General features: G+C 39.4%; 1 protein-coding gene across 1 annotated transcript in view; it reads right to left on the minus strand.

Moving 5' to 3' along the window:
- The window catches only part of Lrrc9 (leucine rich repeat containing 9), a 92233-nt gene that overhangs the window by 11975 nt on the left and 56919 nt on the right, over positions 1-23339 (minus strand). Inside the window, exons 23-32 of the mRNA XM_075948098.1 lie at positions 21665-21787; positions 19076-19206; positions 18108-18216; positions 17335-17474; positions 15524-15660; positions 14348-14565; positions 12970-13038; positions 10128-10268; positions 7488-7559; positions 5949-6093 (exon numbers count right to left, since the gene is read on the minus strand). Of these exons, the coding sequence (XP_075804213.1) occupies positions 5949-6093; positions 7488-7559; positions 10128-10268; positions 12970-13038; positions 14348-14565; positions 15524-15660; positions 17335-17474; positions 18108-18216; positions 19076-19206; positions 21665-21787 (1285 nt within the window). The remainder of the gene's footprint in view (positions 1-5948; positions 6094-7487; positions 7560-10127; positions 10269-12969; positions 13039-14347; positions 14566-15523; positions 15661-17334; positions 17475-18107; positions 18217-19075; positions 19207-21664; positions 21788-23339) is intronic.

Here is a 23339-nt window from a genome sequence, read left to right on the forward strand (position 1 = left end):
TGTAAAATAGAGTAAGTGATAAGATCCTTACTGAACAATTGTAATTACAGTCAATTGTCATACATAGATGTCAGAGGGTTGTCTTTCAGTTCAGCATAGTAAGTTCCTACTATGTAATTCAAATGTGTTAATTTCTCACATTCCAGGTTGTCTGTGGAATTGAAGATCAAGTCATAATGGATTTGATTGACTGCATGCAAAATACATTTATCAAGGTATTTACTGAGAACAAAGAAATAATACTTGCATTGCAGAAGTTATACTTTTTATCCAAGCTAAATATATTGGAAGAGAATGAAATAGTTTATAGTCTTTAAGCACTTTAGCTACGTAGAAAGCTAACACAAACTGCTGGCGGAATAGCATGTTATTATTAATTGCTTATTTATGTGTATTTGGAAAAGCAGTGAATTTGGAGTTGAAAAAATCTAGGATTGGATACATTATACACTATCCTTTTCGTAAGCCACACTTTCTTTCCATGCCTATCTAATTAGCATTTTAGAATAAGTCATTCAAAACGCGTGCCATCTGCAATCATTTCTATGAAAACATCATTTATCTCCCTGGATATTTTGCTTGCTTTGTTAAATAGGAGTGGGAAGGAGACAGACGTGTTGCCTCCAAATAACACGTAGCTTAACCTCCTCGCTAGTCCCAGGGGAGCTGTGCATGACGTCAGTGACATCTGCTGTCATGGCAGAAAAATACTATGATCTGCTGTGCTGAATAATGTCCAGAATCACCCTTAGTGTTTGCATATAAGGCATCATGATTCATATGAAAAGGCTACTGAAGGACAGCTATGTGTTCACTGTGTTCTGTGCAGTGCCTGGCAATACCTAAACTCTTGCTTATTATTATTCTTTATGTCACTACTAAATTATGTATTAAATTTGTTTTATGCTCAATAAGAAATTCAGATGTAATTAGAATAATATTTATAAAATGTCCCCAATTTTAAAAAATAAACATAAAAATAAAGCATTTATGAAAAATCCATAGGTGAAAAAAATCCCAGAATGTTACATAGAGTGGTATAAGTTATTCTTTTCTGCTTTATATGTTTCTGTTCTTGAACACTTTTCCCCAGTAAAAGCCTATTGCTTGTATTTGCCCTAGTATTTTAAAAAGACATGGTTTGTTGTAAAAGTTTCATACTCACTTCTAGTCATATAAGAAAACAAAGAGCATGGAGTCCTAATTTCATAACAGGTGCACTCCCAGACACTGCAATATCGCAACCGCAGCGCAACCCGACACCTTCTGGACATCTTCAGAACTGCACAACTATTCTGGGAACAAAGGCCCTGAATGCAACAGCTCTTTAAAACCCACGCAGTAAGAAGTAAAAAATCAATCTGCAATTAGGCTTGAAGGTTAACATATTACACAATAAATTTACAAAAGCCGGTATTAAAGGATTAAAAAGCACGAAGTTATTGCACACACACTGGAGTGATAGTTTCCAAAATACCTTTGGAAATATTTTCAGGTAGATGATAGGGTATGCAGTCGGATATAAACACCTTATGTTTATACAAGTAACATTGTAATACTATGAAATTATATGCAGCGTAGCGCCAATACTCTGAATATAGGGTACTTTCTGAATTGTGCAGCCTATGTATATCAAAACGTGACTGGCATTTATCCATCATTTTTGTCTGGGACAGGGTCTCTTGTAGCTCAGTGGACATCACATCAGATAACCAAGGATGACCTTGAACTCCTTATCTTCCTGCTTCTACCCCCTGACACCTGTGTGCTGGAATGGGGGTTGATTTTGTGCATGCTAGGCTAGGTGAACACTGCCAACTGAGTAGCAGACCCAGTCCACCGGCCATCAATTTAAAGAACTTTATTTAACAACTAAAGTCAAATCCATGCTTGATTGTTTTGCGCTATTTTAGACACTATAACAATTTAGCAAAATTTTAAATGAAATATAATTATTAAAGGTCAAAACTTAGCTTGAACATGTGACTTTTATATTTTTATTTTTTTTAGCTTGAAACCGCTTGTAAAATTGTATCACCACAGGCACATTGCTTGAATAGAAAATAAGGCTCTGCTGTAACTCTGAGAACAGGAACCAGCAGTGCCCATAGCTGGCTATGTTTAGGAACTAGCATCGATGACCACGTTTTGCATTTATCTCTAAGTGAGTTTTTATCTCTAAGCTGTCCTGGCTTAAGGGTATTTCTTTTTTTTTTCCCTTGCAAAGAATAGAACAAAAATGTGGCAAAAACTCACCTTACTGTAGCAATGGTTATGTTTGGTCTGCTGGCTCCTATTCTTGGAGGTACAGCCATCTCACTCCCTTTATGAACAATCGTGTCCATAGTGATACGATTTCACAGGAAGTCTCAGGCTAAAACAGACATGCTCAAACCAGGTTTTGACCTTTAATAATTAATTAAAACTCCAATGAAATGGAGTTTTATATAATTCTAATTGTTTAGATTAGAACAATTAATTTAATTAGAACAACAAAAGTCTTCGCAGGGCAGACCACAATGAGATTTCACAATGAACTCCTTCTAACACCAGAAACAAACACTTGCATTTCTAGAATCTGTTTTATGTCCTATCACTTTTATCTTTTGAGATTGTTGTATACTACAATAAGTAGTTCATGACTGTTGTAGAAATTGGGGAAAGTAACTAAAATAACTACATCCGTTTAAAACCAGTAAGACCAATGGTATTAAGTCAGATTAACCAAGAGGGACGTCTTCATGTAGAACCAAAGGGCTTCAGCATATCAGAAACATAAGGTTTTATTATTTCCTGACTACTGTCTGCTGACATTTGCATGATATTAAAATTAAATGTTTGCTCATTCATGCTCATTTATTTTTGAGCATGATGGAGGAAGGTCATTGGCTAATAAAGAAACTGCCTTGGCCCATTTTATAGGTTAGAACATAGGCGGGTGGAGTAAACAGAACAGAATGCTGGGAGGAAGAGGAAGTGAGCTCAGACTCAATAGCTCTCCTCTCTGGGGCAGATGCGATGAAGCAAGCCACAGGTCAGACGTGCAGAATCTTTCCTGGTAAGTGCACCTAGCAGTGCTACACAGATTATTAGAAATGGGCTAAATTAATATGTGAGAATTAGCCTAGAAGAGGTTAGATATAATGGGCCAAGCAGTGTTTAAATGAATACAGTTTGTGTGTTGTTATTTCTGGGGCATAAGCTAGCCAGACGGCCGGGAGCTGGGCTGTGGGAAGAGGCCTGCAGCTCCCTCAACATAGGTAGTTACATCTGACTTGATCTAGAAAGTTACTCTCCAAAACAAAGGTAGGCATGATGGTCACTTACCAACTTCATGGTTCAGATAACTGGAAGTAACTCTGCAGTAAGTGACTTCTGCATTGTATAAGTGTTCAGTTCCCAAAGACAGATAAAGTCTCATTTTGTCTAGTTAGAAATTATGTCAGCCTGGAAATCATCCAAACAACTGATTGCAGCCAACCGGCTGGTTCCACAGGTCAGAGCTGCAAGGGTGGAGGTACAAAGAAGCGGGAAGGTGCGCAGTCCTCGGAAATTCAGTCAAGGAGGTATTGACGCCAGCGCTAGGTGGGGAGGTTCTTATGACTGAGTCGGGCTTGGGGCTGGGTCGACATCGGAGACAAGGTAAGAGGAAATTTTAAAGAAAGCTTGGAATATTTGCAAAATTCTTTGCCTTTATGATTTCAGAGTGTCGAATTTATTTGCTGTTTAAAATACAAGCGAACTGCATCATAACTCTGAGGGCCAAGAGTCGGGAGGGAACACAGTCGTGGTTGCTCTGTAGTTATTCCCATGTTTTCTCACTAGTTTCTCACTTCCCACTTTCGGAACACTGTGCACCCTTAATTGTTATTTAAGCTTTTGAATTATTATACAAATCTATGAGGTTTTGGCAAAGGCTCCAGGTACATGGGAAGGAGGTCCTATGCTAAGAGCTTTATCCAGGGAGCAAAGTAAACTGTAACAGTATGTGGTAATAGTCACTATTTTTATACGTAAAAAATTTGGAGAGTTTTTAACTGGAGAAGAATGCTAACAACACATCGATAGCTTTACCTTCCGTCTTCTTGATGGATCTGTTGTGACGTTCTGATCTGATGGAAGAGGAGGAGAGATATCCCTTCCAGTTGTCCCAAAGCTATTCTGTAGGGAGTTCTAGACCAGCCTGGTCTACAAAGTGGTCAACAGAGGCCCAGGTCAGTCAGAGCAGAGTAAAGGGACACTGTTTCAACACCAAACAAGCACTCCCCCCCAAAGAAAAACAAAATCCTTATAAAACTACCATGTATTGCTAATACTTGGTGTAGCTTACATTTTTGCTAATCAGTTTGATTCTTTAAAAGTATTCAAAGAGCCGGGCGGTGGTGGCGCACACCTTTAATCCCAGCACTCGGGAGGCAGAGGCAGGCGGATCTCTGGGAGTTCGAGGCCAGCCTGGTCTACAAGAGCTAGTTCCAGGACAGGCACCAAAGCTACAGAGAAACCCTGTCTCGAAAAAAAAAATTATTCAAAGAATGTAGATACCCAGAATTACGTGTAATAGGAAGTATACATAAAAAGGGGACATGCTTTTCAAACTAAAAGTTTGAGCAGTATAATAAGAAAATAGCAGAGTAAAGATTTTTCCAGAAAATCCTAAAGAACTGCTCTGTAATCTTGGAGAAAGACACACACACACACACACACACACACACACACACACACAAGGAAGTTACAAAGATGAAGCCAGGACTGAACTGATAAGAAGACAAATCAGCACCCCTAAAGACTACATTATACTTTCAATGATATTGAGAACAATTAGACGTGTCCAAAAGCATGTGGATAGCAGAATTTTTTGAACAAAAACATAAGTCTCATTATGATTAAAATCTTACTATCATAAAGATGTAGAAATATACCACAATAATAATTATGCCGAGTCTATCTATTCCATTTTTGTGTGTGTGTGTGTTTGTGTGTGTGTGTGTGTGTGTGTGCGCGTGTATGTAGCAGGGGTGGGATGGAGGCAGAGGTGTGGGTGGTGCACTCCCCAATGAGTGTGGTGTTCAGAGGATAGTGTTCAGGTGCGGTTTTCCTGCTCCATCACTTGAGGCCTGGTGACTGAACCCTGAGTCCTCAGGGTTGCCTTTACCCGTTGAGCCAGTTCCCCAATACATGGCTTCTTCTAACAGGCTTCTCTCTAAAGACGGCAGTCATGTGTGGAAATCCCCTGCTCTGAGGAGTCCTAGACAATTTTGTAATTATCCTGAGACTTTAACAGAAGGTAATAGGAATACAGGAGACTCTCTCAAGTGGGGACACTATCCCCAGCTGTTCCAAAACAGAGGGAATGAGGATCTACAGTTAGGGGCTTAGGTTCTTCTAAATTCTAATTAAAATGAATATACTAAATGAAATATTTCCATTTCCTGTTCTTTTAGTATACTCCATTTCTTAAAGCTCCGATTCTCAAACTCTTCTCTCCTGCTACCTTGATGAGTTCCTGATAATCCTGAGGAAAACGAGCTCCCTTTGGAAGACACTCTGTCTCTTTGGAAGGCACTGAGTGACTGCAGGGGTCTGTTATGTTTTAAATTCTCTGATTCCTGCTTTTAGCAGAATTCCCTGCTGGACTGGTTTTGGTGGTTGTTCACTATGCAGAAAATGTAAAATCATAGGAAGGAGTCAGGGGATTCTTGTCTACACTGTGAAAGTGGATCAGTCTCAACCCTTGCAGAGTTACACAGAATTAAAAAAAATACCACAGACAAACTGACAAAACCTGTAACACTAGAACCTAAATTAAACCACGTAATTTTAAGTTCCATTAGAAGTCAAATGAGATTGCTGTTTCAAATGAGGTTGTTTTTTTTTTTAATTTTTTTATTGTTGCTGCTGTTGTTGTTTATTGGTTTTTACATTCTCTCTGAAACTCTTTGTAAAAATACCTTCAACTTCAGGAGTCAAGGTGAAGTCAGGTCCCAAGAAATGGCTAAATCCAGCAGGCAGAATAACATTTGTTATTTTAATGGGAGAGCCTTTAACGTGACAGAATGGTCCACTGTCCGTAGGAGAGCTGGTAACAGGAACGAACTACACAATAAAATACAACAGTTAAGAACATCTTACCTCGGAAGCTGAGTTAAACAGGCTTTCTTATCACAAGACCGCGCTGCACAGTCAACTTAAGGAAGTAAGTACTTTTACAGGCTCGCCTAAGCTCGGGATTGGAATCTGTCAATAGGACCAAGTAGAGCCCTGCAGGCACGGGGCTGGCTTCCCTCAGAATCTCAGGCTCTGCTCTTTCAGACTCTGTCCTACCCACTGCTAGGAGCCAGTGCCTGAAGGCCCGTCCTACTTCCAAAGCTCTTAGCAGGGAGGAGCCGAACTGTGAACACGAGGACATGTTTCCTTCGCAAGGGCTCTTTTTCTTTCTTTGAATACTTATTTTCCCTTTGTGTGTATGACTGTCTTGCTTGCCTGCATGTATGTATATGTGCCATGCGCATGCTGGCGCCAGGAGGGGTCAGAAGAAAGTGTTGGACCCTTAGGAACTGTAGATGAGTGTAAGCCACCAAGTACGTGGGAGCTGGGGACAGAACGGCTGTCTGCATACATGAATGCCTGCTCTATTTTCATCAGGACTGTGAGCTTGTTTAAAGGGATAAATTCTGAACATATGGTTTGACTTATTTTGAGAGACAGGCTTTTGCTATCTGTGTGAAGTAACCAACTTGACTTCAGCAAGCATTACCAAGAAAGCAGCTTCGCTCGGGCACCAAGGTCCTGTAGCTAATGCTGCGTAGCCCTAAGTGGACCAACAGCTCGTTGATGGGGGTTTCTTTCTGTCACTAATTTGGCATGCTGCCAACTTTTCTCTTAAAGCCAAACCCCTAACATGGTTGGGTGTAAATGTTTAGAGTTCAGAGCGGTCTTCGCCCTTCTGCTGTTAGAAAAGAAGCAACAGCAACACCCAAAATAAAGAAATTTGAACTGAGAAACTTGAAATCTTTTATATTTTTGCTTATTATAAATAGCTAAAAGAAATCATGGCTCCGTTTTGTTCTAGCCACGAAAGTAAGAATTATTATTGAATTGTAAAATACATTTTAAACACTTCATTTATTTTACTGTGTATAGATGGATCAAGAATAATTTTAAATAAGATGTTTGCTTACATAATAAAATAGCTAAGTTCTTTTATATAGCACTATTCAAAAGGCAAGAAGCTATGATGAACAATTATAATGCTAGAGAAATGGAAAATGAGCAAAGCCAATTTCACAATTAAAGGGTGTCTTAAAGTTATTGTAAGTGCTCTTTTGCTTTAAAATTTAGCAAGATGGCTTTAAAATAGAACTCATCCATTTTAATTAAACAATAGTTCTTATACGTGGCCCTATGAAACCTCACATATGCAGTGTGGTAGAAGCATCTTCCCCTAAAGATGCCCATTAGCCTCATCTCTAACCCTATGAAGACCTTACCTTACATGACAAAGGAGTTTGCAGGTGTGACTGAGGTAAGAACTTTGAAGTGGGGAAATTACTCTGGATTACCTAGAAGGAGGGAGACAGAAGGGTCAGAGCGGGCCACGGAGCTGTGAAGATGGAAGCAGAGGCTGGCCTGATGCCACTGCTGGCTGAGGACCAGGAGCCACGGTCACCTAAGAGCTGGAAAGCGCACAGGGTAAGTTCCTTCCAGAGCATCCAGAAGGACACAGCCCAGCCAGTGCTTCCATCTGAAACCCAGTTTCAGATTTCTGACTTCCTGAACTAGCAGTCACCATGTGCTACGTTAAGCCATGAATTTGTGATAATTTGATGCAAGAACAACAGAAAACTATTTCACGGGGCATGTGCTCTTTCAAGAGGTGGCTTGAAGATCAGAAAGAGGAGTTAATCACTGAACTAGATGTCACCTGATTTATTCTCTGAAACAGTGAAGCCCAGGCAGGGACTTGAGCACAAGATGTTAGATAATACTCTTAGCTACACTGGTTGTTAGGACTCAAAGCCAGAACTTTAATCTTTCTAACATATAGATTAATCTCCTTTTTAAAACTAATTTTTGTTAACATTTAATGATTATGAGCTCAAGGTTCCTATGGTTCTAACTCTAACTTGTTCTAGAAATGCCTTTATTAAAATATATGAAGATTAATTTTTAAAAATTGGAGTTAGTTAGAAAGTCAAGGAATTATTAAAAGTTGCAAGCTGAAATTAAATTATATCTGAGTGGTAGAACACATGCCTAATATGACCTGTGTTTGCTTCTCAGCACCACAAAAAAGAAAAAAACAATATATTACATATTTATCTTTTAACAAATTTCAAATGTATATATGTTTGATGAAGAAAAGATCTCTGCCTCTTTGGAGGAATCTATCAGCTAGCCTCTGTCAAGAATGACTTTGAACATCTGATCTTCCTGTCTCCAAGGGTTGTGGCCACAGCTGTGCACACCACATGCCTGGCCAAGGCCATCATCTAAGTGAGTGCCTTTGATTGACATTTTGCCTAACTGTTCTTTAAGATTTTGCCAATAATTTCCTCTGCTGGTTTCTTTAAGACAGCATGAATTTAAGGACATGGAGAAGACTTGAAGACAGTAAGTTCTCTAGAATTAAAAATTACTTTTCTTATATAGTTTCTCTAAATTTATCTTTTCTCCTATATTTTATATAATTTTTAAATCCCATCTCTAGTTTGACATTGTGTGCGTGTGTGTGTGTGTGTGTGTGTGTGTGTGTGTGTGTGAGAGAGAGAGAGAGAGAGAGAGAGAGAGAGAGAGAGAGAGAGAGAGATTATTCTTTATCCAGACTTTTCAAAGTATTGAATTTGGTTTTTACATAAACATAGAAATCATAATTAAAAATTCAAATTTGTGTTTCATCTGTTGACTTAATGTAAACCACAAGCAGGTTTTTGAAGAGATCAAGCTATCTCTCTATGAATACACGACTCTATTGCTGATGGGAGAAGTAAAGCAAGAAGAGTTAAGTAGAAAGAGGTCCCATCTGTTTTGTAAAGGTCCTGAGGAGAATCTGTCTATCAGTACATACTAATCCAGGAGTTGAGCAAAAACCCAGCAGGAGGGCATCTGTCTGGAGCAACCTCACCTGTTCCTCCTTCAAGATCCTGTTCCTTCCTTCTCTCTCTCTCTCTCTCTCTCTCTCTCTCTCTCTCTCTCTCTCTCTCTCCTCTCCTCTCCTCTCCTCTCCTCTCCTCTCCTCTCCTCTCCTCTCCTCTCCTCTCCTTCTCTCTCTCTTGGCCTTTTTTTTTTTGATACAGGGTTTCTCTGTGTAGTCCTGGCTGTCCTGGAACTCACTCTATTGTAGACCAGGTTGACCATGAACTCAGAAACCTGCTTGCCTCTGCCTCCCAAGTGAAGATCCTTAAGGTTCTTAATGTAATCTTGGCTCCTTGACTGCAATGTCTTTGGGTTTTTGCTTCTAGTAATGTTAGTTTTACCCCTTTCCTCACCTGCTCCAGGTCTCTGTAACATCTCTTGGATTGCCCTAAAAGTCTCAACTGGTTCCACTCCCTGCTCCTGTCTCTTCTTCAAGCTTTGCAAGGGTTCAACGCTCATAATTCTATATCTCTGTGTAAAAGACACCATCTTTCTGTGTTAAATTTGGTCCTTAGAGGATGATCATGAACAAACAAAAGTGGCTAATGATTAAACTCCTAAAACCCTGTTTCTATTGTTTCTTCATTCTATAATTTTGTTCCTGTCATGGTCAGGTACATTTTAGGGCTCATGGGTAAAAAGCTCAGTAATCTTACAAATCTATAAGAATAGCAGCACACATCTATGTTAGATGAACTATATAGTCCAGAAAGTGAAGATGAAAATTCCCCTTGTTCCTCTCTGCCTAAACTGAAGTGATTTTATGGTTAGTTTCTATAAAACTGAGAGTTTCTTACCTTCTGGCATCACCTGAAGTACTGAAGAAACAAGCATTAAATAATCTGTCTTATATAAACGTATTATTAAGAAAAAAGAGCTGCTTTTGATAGTAGCCACTAAGTAAATACTATAATTCACAGATGCTTAAACATTTAAGTAAAAAATACATGATGTAATGCTAATTTACAATAATTTATAATAAAAAGAAAAGTCACCGAATTTTTCTTGGCTTGTAGTTCAGAGAAATGAAACTCAGCCTTTGTCCTATCATCTGTAGTTACAGGAATTCCATCCAACATCTGTAAATTTGGCAGGCGGAATATGAGCATGTGGCGATGTGTCATTTTTCTACAAATCTAAAGAAAGGTAAAAATAATAGTTTATTCTCCAAATCCCTTACATGAGAAAATTCACCTTCAAAAGAATGCAGTTTTGGAAAGAACACAAAAATGATGCATGACAGTTACTTTACAATCTTAGGTCGTGAGGAGGTGGTGCACGCCTTTAATTCCAGCACTTAGGAAGCAGAGGCAGGTGGATTTCCAATTCTGAGATCAGCCTGGTCTACAGAGCGTTTTCCAGGAAACTTATGGCTGCACAGAGGAATCCTGTCTTAAAAAAAAAAAACCAAACCAAACTAACCAACCAACCAAACAAACAAACAATATTAGATCCTCCAGGAAGAAACTTTTTCCTGGGAGGTTTCTCAATCTTCTGCTATGTCCAATGAAAATAGAAAATATTTCTAAACTAAAGCTACTGTTAAGAGGTTTAGTCTTTCTCCTTTGCTTCTTCCTTCCTTTTCTTTTTCTCCCCCCCCTACTTTCTCTCCCTTTCTCTTGTCTTTCCCCACCCCCTCTATGTATCCTAGGCTGGTTTGAACTAACAGTCCTTTTGCTTCAGCCTCTGGGGTGCTGGTATCACAGGTGTGTGCCACCACACTTAGACTTTCGTCCCTCTTAAGTTCAGATAGCATTGCCCATTAGCTAGAGAAAAATCTCAGCCTGTGGGTAGAGATCTATGAAAGTTCATTTATAAATAATTAGTTTATGTGAAATTTTCCAAAAGGCCCTATTCAATATCTTCTGGTCTGTATGATTGATCTCTTCAAAGGGTTAACCTGCTATAAAAATATTGGCATATATGCAAAAAAGGTAGGTGGAAAGACTTCAGTAGAGTGGTCCGATGGTGTTGATTCCAGAAGGTTCTGCTTGCAAGGATGGCTCTTTCTTAGTGTTTGGTACCTGGACTTGGGGATGTGCTTATCATTCCTTGGATGATAAGGGTAGTTCACTATGTCTTGGTATTTACTAAAAGTAATAGTATTTGTACTCAACCTCTTTTCCATCTGGAATTTGGAACTTCAGTTATTGGTTGGGAAAGGGTACCTATGTAATCAACTTCCAACTTTTGGACTGCTGAGTCTCTAAGGGGCTCCCTTAAATAAAGACATAGCATATAAGAGATGCCATTTTGTGGCTAAGTGAAGAGTGTGCTCTCTGTCCCCTGCCATGGAAGAGAAAGCATGAGGAAGCACACATACAGACAGATTCCTCCAGACTCTGTCTTTTTCCTCCTCATATCCCATGGTTGTGCAACTAATCTCAGTTCTGTGTCCCCATTGTGCCATTGCAACTGATCTCAGTCCTGTATCCTTACTGTGTGATTGCAACTGATCTCAGTCCTGTATCCTTACTGTGTGATTGCAACTGATCTCAGTCCTGTATCCTTACTGTGTGATTGCAACTGATCTCAGTCCTGTATCCTTACTGTGTGATTGCAACTGATCTCAGTCCTGTATCCTTACTGTGTTATTGCAACTGATCTCAGTCCTGTATCCTTACTGTGTGATTGCAACTGATCTTAGTCTTGTATCCTTACTGTGTGATTGCAACTGATCTCAGTCCTGTATCCTTACTGTGTTATTGCAACTGATCTCAGTCCTGTATCCTTACTGTGTGATTGCAACTGATCTCAGTCTTGTATCCTTACTGTGTGATTGCAACTGATCTTAGTCTTGTATCCTTACTGTGTGATTGCAACTGATCTCAGTCCTGTATCCTTACTGTGTGATTGCAACTGATCTCAGTCTTGTATCCTTACTGTGTTATTGCAACTGATCTCAGTCCTGTATCCTTACTGTGTGATTGCAACTGATCTCAGTCTTGTATCCTTACTGTGTTATTGCAACTGATTTTAGCCACAAGGAAAACATTATGCTGACGGAATCTCTTTAGAAAATCTCTAAAATAGTGGTGATCTTGAGGACCCCTAATATAGAAAGTATTCAGCACTGTCTGTAATGTCAAAGAACAACAAACTCTTTGAGATGAATGCATAAGCTGGGCCTGGTAACTCACGCCTGTGGGTGGAGCACTCGGAGGTTAGAGTGGGAAGATTACCGTGAGTCAGAGGCCAGCTTGGCTTGTATAGTAAGTTCCAGAGCAAGTGAAAAGGAAAATAGCAAGAACAAAAACAAAAGCAGAAAGGGAAATGAACAATGTGGCAGGAGCATGTTCAGTGATGGAGAAAGACCTCCAAAACATGTAACAGCCAAACAAATCACTGACCATATTCTAGGTGACAAAGCAATTTTCTTAGAATATAGAGCCTGCTTTCTCTGACTGAAATGCTCCAAAACTTAAGGCAAACGATGAAGATAACAACTAGAGACTAGAAAAATGGACTTAAAATGACTGCAAATCTATGCACAGTCCTTAATAATTTACAAATGAAGAGAAAGTCTTTTGAAGAGTAGAATATTTTGAGATAAGAAGATTAGTAAAAGCAACATATATAAAAACTCTCAGGGCATTGTTGGAGCAGTACTATGTAACCTACAGTATATTGATTAGAAATATATTGAAATTAATATTAAGTTAAAATGATTGAGATTAAGAAATATGAAAAGTAAAAATTTCTTTGAGAAATTTCAAGAAACTAAAAGAAGGAAATGATAAAGAACAGATGTTGATAAAATAGCAAACAATGCCCCTGATAAGGAAAAATTGCATATGATAATTGGGAAGTGAATAAGTCGTAAAAGTAAATACTCACTGGATTGCCATAGACAGTAAGCTCTCTGAGAGAAGGGATAACATCAAGCTTTTCCAGTTCTGCAATTTCCTATGTAAAAGGGAATAAATTATCATTTGGTTAGCTTACATTTCCTAACATAAACCATGCCAAAGCAGTTTTATGCAAGCCTTAGATTTCCGGTAGCTCCCACTGGATCCTCTGAGTGAACCCCAGTGAAGCCTGTCGACTCCCACTGCATGGCTTGGAAAGATGACACTGCGATGTGGAAAGAAAGCCACACAGCAGGACTGAAAGATGACAGAAAACGTGTGTAGGAAGTTATAAGTCACCCTAGGGCAGAAATGGCAGCCTTTAGCATAAGTTCAGCGGTAAAACAATCCATCTAAACTCAGTAGCCAATGCCATCTCAAGAATAAATATTGAAGGCTAAACTCCTTTAACAACCACGAAAGCTCAGTCATTCTTTCAATGATCCATGAATAATCCCTATGATTTGCCACAGGCTACCATACAGTCGTATTAAATTTCGACATATCTCTCGGTATGTATGTTTCTTACTTGTTAAGTCAAAAGGGACATCACTCATAATTTCCTTCTCACTTTGGAGAGAATTTCATATTATCTCAGAAAAGCCTTCTTGAACTTAGCAAATAGAGCCTTAGACAAATACTTAAGTGTCTAGGTCTACCATGTACCATGTGCTATACTGATATGAATTCGGACCAGGTGGACACAGGTCCTGCTCAGGCAGGGCAGTGTACAGTTCAGCCTGTCTTTGAAACTGCCTCAGAAGTATGGCGAGCAGGAGAACACTGGTGAAGGCAGGTGTGTAGGTCACTACCAAACACAAAGTCTGTTAGGTTGTATCAACCCTTGTACCTGTATACGACCTCAGGAGACAGTCTAAGAAGGGCCAGTTGGTGTTTGCTGTACCCTAAGAGCAACGGCTCAGTTCTGGGTACAAGGTCCTACAGAAGGAAGACATGGGGGGTGGGGGGGAGGAAGAGCTGCAGTGTTAACGCCAGGCCCGTGAGAGAGACGAGACACAAGGCAGAGTGAAAGGGCCAGAGGAAGGCTTCCGCAGAGACTCAGAGACAGCCTGGACCAAGAGCATCGAGGAGTAAGAGCGAACTGTGAGAGAGGAATGGTGAGACCAGCTTCAGAACTCGACTAAACTAGCCTCAGTGGGCGGGTGCATGTTGTCCAGGTCATAAGCCTAGAAGGGTGAAAACCTCTTTGCAACAGAGCACAGCACGTGCCTTGTGAGATGCCCGAGACAGGCTTGTTAAACAGCAGCCACGGCACCCTAATTGGTGCGTTTGGGAGCTTTATGTCCAGATCACAGAGGATTTCAGCTATGTGAACCTCAAAACGACAGTACCCCTAGGACCGTTACCTGGATTTTATTATATCCAAGGAAGAGTTTCTCCAGCTTGACCAACGATTGCAATTTGCCCAGCTCTCGCAGTCTGTTTTCCTCCAGGTGAAGGGTCAGCAGGGAACTCGGTTTGGCAAAAGCACTGTCATTGAACGCTCGGATGCGATTATGGTCGACAACCAGTTCCTGAAGGACCATCAAGTTGTCCAGCCCTTCGACCTGACTGATCTCATTCCCTAAACAGTTACGACATACCTGCATGAGCCCCAGCTTACGTACCTGCCTTTAGTTAAGTATTTATCAAATGATTTTCAAAGCTAAAAAAAAGGACACATTTTTTTTTGTCTCAAAATTGTAACACAAACTGGTCTTTCCTTAACCCCTGATGAGCAGCCTTTCCCCACAAAATTTTATCTACCCTTAGCAATCCATCTTGTCGATCTGTTAATTCACGGACAAAATTATCTTGGACTTGTTTTCCTCTCTTTCTGATATATCTAATTAGTCACTTAATCCTAATATTTATGACTTATTATTTTGATTGATACCACTGTGGGCCAGGCCATTATTGGTATATATTAATGCAACTCTGGATCAAAACAGCATATGCTTTAGAGTCAGATACACTTGAGCACCATGACATAGTGGTACAAACTTGGGTATATTATTTAGCCACACGGAACCTCAATTATTTCTTCTTCCCACCCCCAGGTGTCCAACAGCTAAGAAAATATGACAGATAAATATACAATGGATCTTTCCTGACTTAAAGAAGAACAAGATTGTATTCGTTGCAAGAAAATGCACACAACTGGAGATAATCATGTTAATCAAATTAAAAGGTAGTCTCAAAACAACAAATCTCATATGTGGTAGTGAAACCATCTAAGAGAACAAAGGGCACTGACTAATGAGGGGCAGAAGGGGGAGTCAAGGGAGGGAGAGAATACCCTCAACATACAATATATACGTGTATGAAAATGTCCCTGTAAATAGTACCAGGCACAATGAGTATATGCAATTAATTTTTAAAAACTTATTTGATAATATTCAGCTAAACTAAAGGAAAAATGTTTTCGATTATTAAATATTTGGTGTCAATGACCATTAGAGTAAATGATGAGGCTGGCACTTGTTTGTTAAAGCAAGATAATGCACTCAGTCACAGGACTTATGGACGGCATGTCTACTCACCCTGCAGAAAGAGGAATTTTAAGTTTCTTAGTCTGTTAAGTTGTAGCTGGACTAAGTTACAAATTCCGTTGTATCCCAAATGAAGAACCTCTAAACTCTGCATTATCGGAGCCATGTTTTCACTGCTTGCTGAATCTCTGAAACACACAGTTTGAGGTCGTAAGTACATTTGAAAGCAACTTTAGCATAAAATAAGGTTTGAAATGTATTCTCTGTAAAGTGAAAGGAAGATGAAAGTTTGCGTGAGCTTTTGCTATATGACAGTCGAGAGTGCTTTTATAATAATTTTATCTCTTAAATGTTTATATGGAAAAGAATTAAGTACAGAAAGCCACAATGGAAAGTGGAACCAATACAATCAGGCAAGAAAAAGAAAAGTGTTGTATTCCATAACAAGTACGGCTATCTTCATTCTCACAGGACATAATCCCTGTATGTATTAAATTCTATCAGACCTACCAAAAACACTAATCGAGCCAATAAATTACTCCATCAAAGCCACAAGATAAAATAATAAAAATAGTCTGAAGTTCCAATGCCAATAAAAAATTAAAAATAAAATTAAGAAAACAATTCTTATACTGTTTATAACAATGTAAGAGAAAATAATTTCAGAACACCTTAGAATGATTCCAAAAATTAAACACAAAATTTATACATAGATAACTACACATAACTGAATTAAACCAATGAATGTGTCAGTAAGTAAATTTTTTTTCATGTTTGTGGATTAGAAGTCTGAATATTATTAAAATGAAAATTCTTTCAAATTGATAGGAGAGTAAATACAATCTCTATCCAAAGCTCTTTAGGAGAAAATGAACTGTCTTAAAATTTATAAAGAATTCAAAGAACTCTGCACATCTAAAAAATATTGAAAAAAAATAAGTTAGGGGGCTTACATGTGTATACCCATATACTGAAACAGTACACAGCAGGGCAGTGAAATTAATTAGTGGGCCTTGCAATGACGAGGGATGGGTCTCAAAAAGTACGCTAAGTGAAAGAAGTCGGACATAAAATGACAGTAGGAAGAGGGCCTGGAGGTGAAGGCAGGGGCATGGGGGATAGGGAGAAGGATACAATAGTAGGGACAGAAGATAACCAGAGTATGGTATATACACATATGGAATGCCATAGTGAGACCCACTAGTTAGTACAAGGTTAATAAAATATAATGCTAATAAAAATGAAAAGAGTACTTACGATATAATTCCAATCTTATACAATTCTAGAAAGAGGCAAACTCATAGGGAAAGTAAGCAGATCAGTGGCTATCGCCAAAGGCTGGTATGTGGGGAAAGGGGATTGCGAAGAAAACTGAGGGTGGTTTAGGGGGCAGTTATTTCACACTGTGGTTTTAACCATGGTTACAGGACGGAAAACATTTGTCAGAAATCATTAAATGGCACACTGAAGCTGGTGACTTTGTTATGTGCAAAGTGTACCTCAATAAAGATGGCAAAACAAGGAATATTCTTCATAGAAAAAATGAAAATACTTTGACTTGGTGATACACACACACATTTTACATACACACACATCTCTGTCTGTCCATCTGTCTGTCTATCTAGCCATCCACCCATCCTTTTATAAACGTATAGGAAAGTTAGGGATGTATCTTGATCTTCACAAATGACATCTTTCCCATTAATGTTAGAATTGTGGGGACAATGACATAGACACAGTTCATCTTTTTATTTGTGAAGTTTATTTTCGGCATCTAATTTGTTAAAATAATTCTCAAAATCAGCCAAATATGTGCATTAGATTGGGTTGTTTTTAGTGCGTCAAAGAATTTTAAAAAGTACCTATTTAGTTTTGAGGTTCCTTGCTGTCCATAGCCACTGGAAGGCACTTTCTGGTAGAGCAGTTGTCTGTTGCTTAAGTGAGTCTGAGGCTTTAGTCTAGGCATGATTGATTCGATATGGTTATAGTTGAGGCATAAGACCTGCAGAAAGAACACTTTATTAATCAAATGTCAATAATATATTAAAATGGGCTGACTAATACTTGCGATAGAGACAATAACTAGTAATATATTATCATGAAAAATAAAATAATTTACCCCAAAGTATTTAGATTTAGCTTGGAGTGTGTTTTCAATGATTATACACTTTGGAGAATCACTACAGACACAACATCCAAGACCTTAGCCAGCTTTCCCAAGCAGCACTCCTGGTTTGTCTAAGCCTGATACAGATGAAATAATTCCTTAGAAAGTTTTCTGTTTCTGTGTGTAGAGGCCTTTAATTGCTGACCGAGTTGAAGCAATGAGGCTGCTTTGAGAACCCCTTATTCTCAGCTTCATTTCATGTGTGCTCACTAGAGACATGGCCGCTCATCTCATCTCCTCCTGAAGAGTTAAGATCTGTTTGTAAGTCAAGGATGTAAGATAGATCATTAAAAAAATAAAAATGCTGGAAAGTAAGACTAAGATCTTTTTCCTTGATTAGTGAAAAACAATAAAATACAATTTAGGGAATAATTTTGACACCTTAATAAGGAAATGTATTTTAATGTAAAATGAAGTTTAAAGCTTGCGTGAAGCCTTTGAGAGCAAATCGAGCTTTCGGCCACATGCCTTCACGTTGGGCAGGTAGATAAGGCCGCTGAACGAGGTCAGGTTGTTGTTCTGCAGGTTCACGCTGCACACATTCCTGAACTGGTCAACAGGAATCAGATCCACAGTCCTGAGTTAGGAAGCAAACACACTCATTATTTTAATGGGACAGGGCCAGTTCCTCCACAAATGTCTCCAAAGGCGCAAAAGATCCTCACTGGACCAATTCTATGTAATGTCAAATAGTGGAGACTGATGTCCAGCTAAGTGTGAATTTTTATTGCACAAATATGAAGAAAATGACATAGAATTTGATTACTCAAATATCCCATACCTATTACCATTAAACAATCACTGAAGAAGCCACTTATACAATAAACATTTTTCAGTTGCAAGTTCATGAAATCACAGCAAACTTGACAGAGTGTCATAAAATAATCAGGTCCTAAGCTTCCATGTGCATGTGGGAAGAAGGCTGCTTCTGAAGAGACAAGAAGTGAAAGGAGCAGACAGGAAGGAGACAGCAGAGAGGGCACCGAGACCAGATGTTCTGAGATCTGCAGAAATTCTTCACGATGTCGGTTTCAATACTCATTTTAGAATGGTGATTGGGGTCTGTGGTCATGGAGAGGATGCCAGACAATTCTGGAGCCTGAACATTATAATTCCATATTCATGTTCTATCGTGCATCTAAGGATCCCATTAGAATTAATAAGGTACAATTAAAAGTGTTAGCAGACTATTTTTTTTTTACTAACTTTGATTTTCTTCAGATGTAATTACATTTTTGCTATTTCTTAAAAAATATATGAGCAGTAAACATTTTTAATCATGGTTTCTGATAATAAAAATTATCGCAGCATTTAAAAGGGTGTCGGAGATAGACTAGAACAATTATTGGGCATGTTTGGAAAGGAGAGTCAGAAAAATGTGGTAATAATTACACATGTAATCTTAATGACAAATACACACAACAAAGTGGTAATACCTGATGGATGATGAAGTCCAGTTTAGTTCTTGCATTTGGACAAAGCTGGAGTGTCCTTGTCGTTCGGCAATCATGTCAGACGTAAGTCTACCACCAAACAAATCTTTTGCATTCTCAATCTCCGGAGGTTCCTATGAGGGACATTTAGAAGGCAATGACCTCTCTTACAGATGACCTCTGGTTCCAGACGTCAATGACGCAGACACACTTCTTATTCTTCTTCACAGCTACCCCACCCACCTAGCACACCGGATAGAGGAAACACACACGATATGATACCAGGGCTCTACGGATTCCGGGGCTTGAGGAATGACACCATGATTCTTTTTTTTTTTTTGTCTCATACATGCCCAGCTGGGAAGCCCCAAAAACAGAAGAAAGCCTAGAACCACCCAACTTTTCCTAGTCAGTGGACAAGCAAAGAGAAAGCCTGGCGTGACAATAACTGTGAAACATTTAGATAATAATAGGCCTATTCCATCTAAGTACCAGAAAGTAAATGCTGGCCCCACCACGGACTACAGAACAGGCTCGGTAGTGTCAGCCTGCAGCAAGGCACTCCTTTGCTTTTATTTTAACTGTCTGCTCTCTTCAAACTATTTCTAAATCTAAAACATTTAGTGAATGAAATTTCCATATCCAAATTTAATCCCATATTTTCAACTGCCTGCTTGATGTCTCTAGCCAGATAATCTAATGCCTCATAAAATGTCGTAGATCTGAAAGTGACTGTCTTCTTCCCCAAAGCTGCTTTTCTTCTACTCATATTGTATTCTGGGGCCTCTGGAGAATATCAGGGCTCTAAGGCTCTTTAAGGGAAAGCTATTTCCTCCTGATCAAAAGCATGGAATCCACATCTGACCTGAGTGAAGACATGGCAGACCATGGTTTCCTCCCTCAAGAGTTAATTCACCTGGGTCTGTCAATTACTTTTCCAAGAGAGCACCAGCAGGAAGGTTTACTCACTTAAAGCCCTGTTAAAGAATTGCTAAGAATAATTATCCCTTAATGAGATAAGATAGTTTTTCTTCAGAAAATACCACTACGTTGACCAGAAGAATGTAACTTTATCTTTTTCTTTTCTATCACTTTCTTTTGGATACTAACCAAAGTCTAAGCATGTTTTTGCTGACATTTTGGGTCTTCTTAATCCTTCTCTGAAGCTCCCTCCTTTTGCCATATAGCTACCTGCGGCCATGTGACTGGCCACTGACCTCCATTGCTGGCCTTGTTGACCTAACTCAAAAGGCGAGATTTTCTCTCTTCCTCCTTTTCATAAACCCTCTCCCAATGGCTGCTGAGATTTCTAGTTTGCTTGCCCTGTTGTTTTCTCTTAAATGTTAGGAATATTGACCTTGAGCTTCCTAGTGAGTCTCTTTTAAAATTCTTTTTGGAAGGCTAAGAACCCAAAGAGGTAACCCCAACTCCCCCCAATCACACTAACACTATTGTTGCTGACTTTGTAGATACCTTTGCATGTTCGCTGCCCATGAGCGATAAATTCTGTTAATTTCCCCAGTATTTCTCTCAAGTTTCAGCTTTCTGTTTTTGTTTGTTTGTTTGGTTTTGAGACAAGGTCTTTCTACACATCCCTGGCTGTCCTGGAACTCACTATGTCAACCATACTGGCCTCGAGCTCACAGCCATCTGCCTGCCTCTGCTGCTGCCTCTGGAGTGAAAGGATTAAAGGTGAGTGTCACCACACCCAGCCAGCCTTCTGAGTCACCTCCTTCTGGTTCAGTTTCTCATTATTTTGCTCCTGTAATATTTTAGTAATTTCTGAAAGACTGGTTCAGATGAGGATTTTGTACTCACCCCTAAGTCCCGTGTTCCCCATTTACTATTTTAAAGGAATCTTGCCATGCTACATTTTTGGGGTCAAATATAGTTCTTATAATTGTTAACAATTGCATTTTTTCCAGGCACTAAGAAGCATTTCTTAAGCTGGGGTGATGGTGCTGTGGTGTGTGCTTTTCTTACTCCGCTCCATGGAATTGTGCCACGTCAGCTGCAGTGTTTACTAGAGATTTCACCCAGGTCACACATTATGAAATCACACCTCTAGCTCTTGCCCTTCATTTTTGTGAGTGTGTGTTTGTGCTATGACATGCGCACGTGGAGGTCTCTGGGCCTTGCTTTATGTCCCCTGCTAAGCACACTAGGCTAGCTGGACCATGGCTTCTGAGGATTAATCTGTCTACCTCCATCCCACTCTGGGAGCACTGGGGTTACAGGTGCGGATTACATTTTGTAGCCTTACAAGGGATCTGGGGATCCTAGCTCAGCGCCTCACACTTGTGCCTGCTGAGCCCACTCTCACTGAACTCACTTTGGAGGCACTGAAAGCAGTGTATGAAGAGACAGGCACCATCTTTCTTCTCTGTCTCACATGAGATGATTAAGAATTGGTCAGGTAAGCGAACTGTAACATCCAGGTCCAAAAAGAGCTTTGGAGAGGTAGACTTTAATGATCACAGTGAGATTTTAGTCTAATACCAGAGATGAGCAATATTCGAGGTGCTTGTGACCTGTGAGTATGCACATACATGCACTGTAGATCAAACGGCATGATTCATACAAACAACTCACAATTGGGAGTCCATCCAAGGCCTTCAGTTCTGGAAGATGAAATATTACAAACAACCGGTAGTTTTCTTGGTTCCATATAATAATGTTTCCATACATGTCTAGGATGACCAAGTTGCATAAACCCTAGATAATAAAGATATATTCAGTCTATGTATACATGCAAATCACACTCCAGCAAGTCATTTTTCCAGGGATTAGAGAATGCTGAATTTTAATATTTGAATTATTTATAATTTCATAAAATTTCAGTGCTTTTAATTATACTGGTTCCCAACAGAGATATAAAAAGTATATATCCGGTAGAAGAACTTCTTTAACAAGTAGTGCTGGGACCCATGTGTGAAACATCAAAATTGATTCCCGTTTCTCACTCTATAAAAGCACCAACTCAAGAGCAAGAGAAAAGGCTCAGTGGCTAAGAGCACTTGTTCTTGCTGTGGACCCAGGTTCAATTCTCAGCACCCACATAGTGGCTTGCAAATATCTGTAATTCCAGTTCTAGGGCATGCGATGCCCTCTTCTGGAAATAGGCATGCAGACAGTGCACATACATCCAGGCAGGCAGATCACTCACACATAAACATTTAAAAAAATCTAAAACCCCAAACAAAACAACATCAACTCAGAATGGATCAGACATCTTAGTGTAATACCAGAGGTAAAGTTAGAAAACTTAGACAATGTGAGAGGTGAAGGTGACGGGAGTATCTACGGATGTCAGCAGCAGCAATGACTTTCTAAGAGCATGCCAGTGGCCAGGCACTCAGCAAGGGCTGACAGTAGGTGACAGTCAGGACTGAATACGTTAAGAAGACTTCTCAGAAAAAGAAACATTCACCAGAGTGAAGAGAAAGACTGAAGAATGGGAGAGACTCTGGGTTAATGACTAAAATATATAAAAATGCCCTAAACCATTAAAAATCCAAAGGGCAAATAATCCAATCGATAAACTGGCACATAAACTGAATGGGCACACACAAGTGAAGAAACCCAAATGGACAACAAAAGTAGGCACACGAACTAAGCAGGAAAATGCAAACCAAAAAAACTACATGACAAACTGTCTTATCCTTGGTCAAAAATACTGCCAACAAGAAAACAAAACCAAGAGAAGAAAAACAAACACAAAAACCATTGACAGTAACCCCACAACAGACAAAGGTCTGATCTCCAAAATATATAGAGAACTCAGGAAACTAGACTTTAAAATGCTAATTAACCCAATTAAAAAATGGGGCACTGATCTGAACAGAGAATTCTCAGCAGAGGAAGTTCAAATGGCCAAAAGACACTTAAGGTCATGCTCAACCTCCTTAGCGATTAGGGAAATGCAAATCAAAACAACTTTGAGATATCATCTTACACCTGTCAGAATGGCTAAAATAAAAAACTCCAATGATAGCCTTTGCTGGAGAGGCTGTGGAGGAAGGGGTACCCTCATCCATTGCTGGTGGGAATGCAATCTTGTGCAACCACTTTGGAAATCAGTGTTTCGGTTTCTCAGGAAATTTGGGATCAACCTACCCCTGGACCCAGCAATACCACTCCTGGGAATATACCCAAGAGATGCCCTATCATATGACAAGAGCACTTGTTCAACTATGTTCATAGCATTATTATTTGTAATAGCCAGTATCTGGAAACAACCTAGATGCCCTTCAATGGAAGAATGGAT

Source organism: Microtus pennsylvanicus, chromosome 14 (genome assembly GCF_037038515.1).
Source record: "Microtus pennsylvanicus isolate mMicPen1 chromosome 14, mMicPen1.hap1, whole genome shotgun sequence".
NCBI classification, from domain to species: Eukaryota; Metazoa; Chordata; class Mammalia; order Rodentia; family Cricetidae; genus Microtus; species Microtus pennsylvanicus.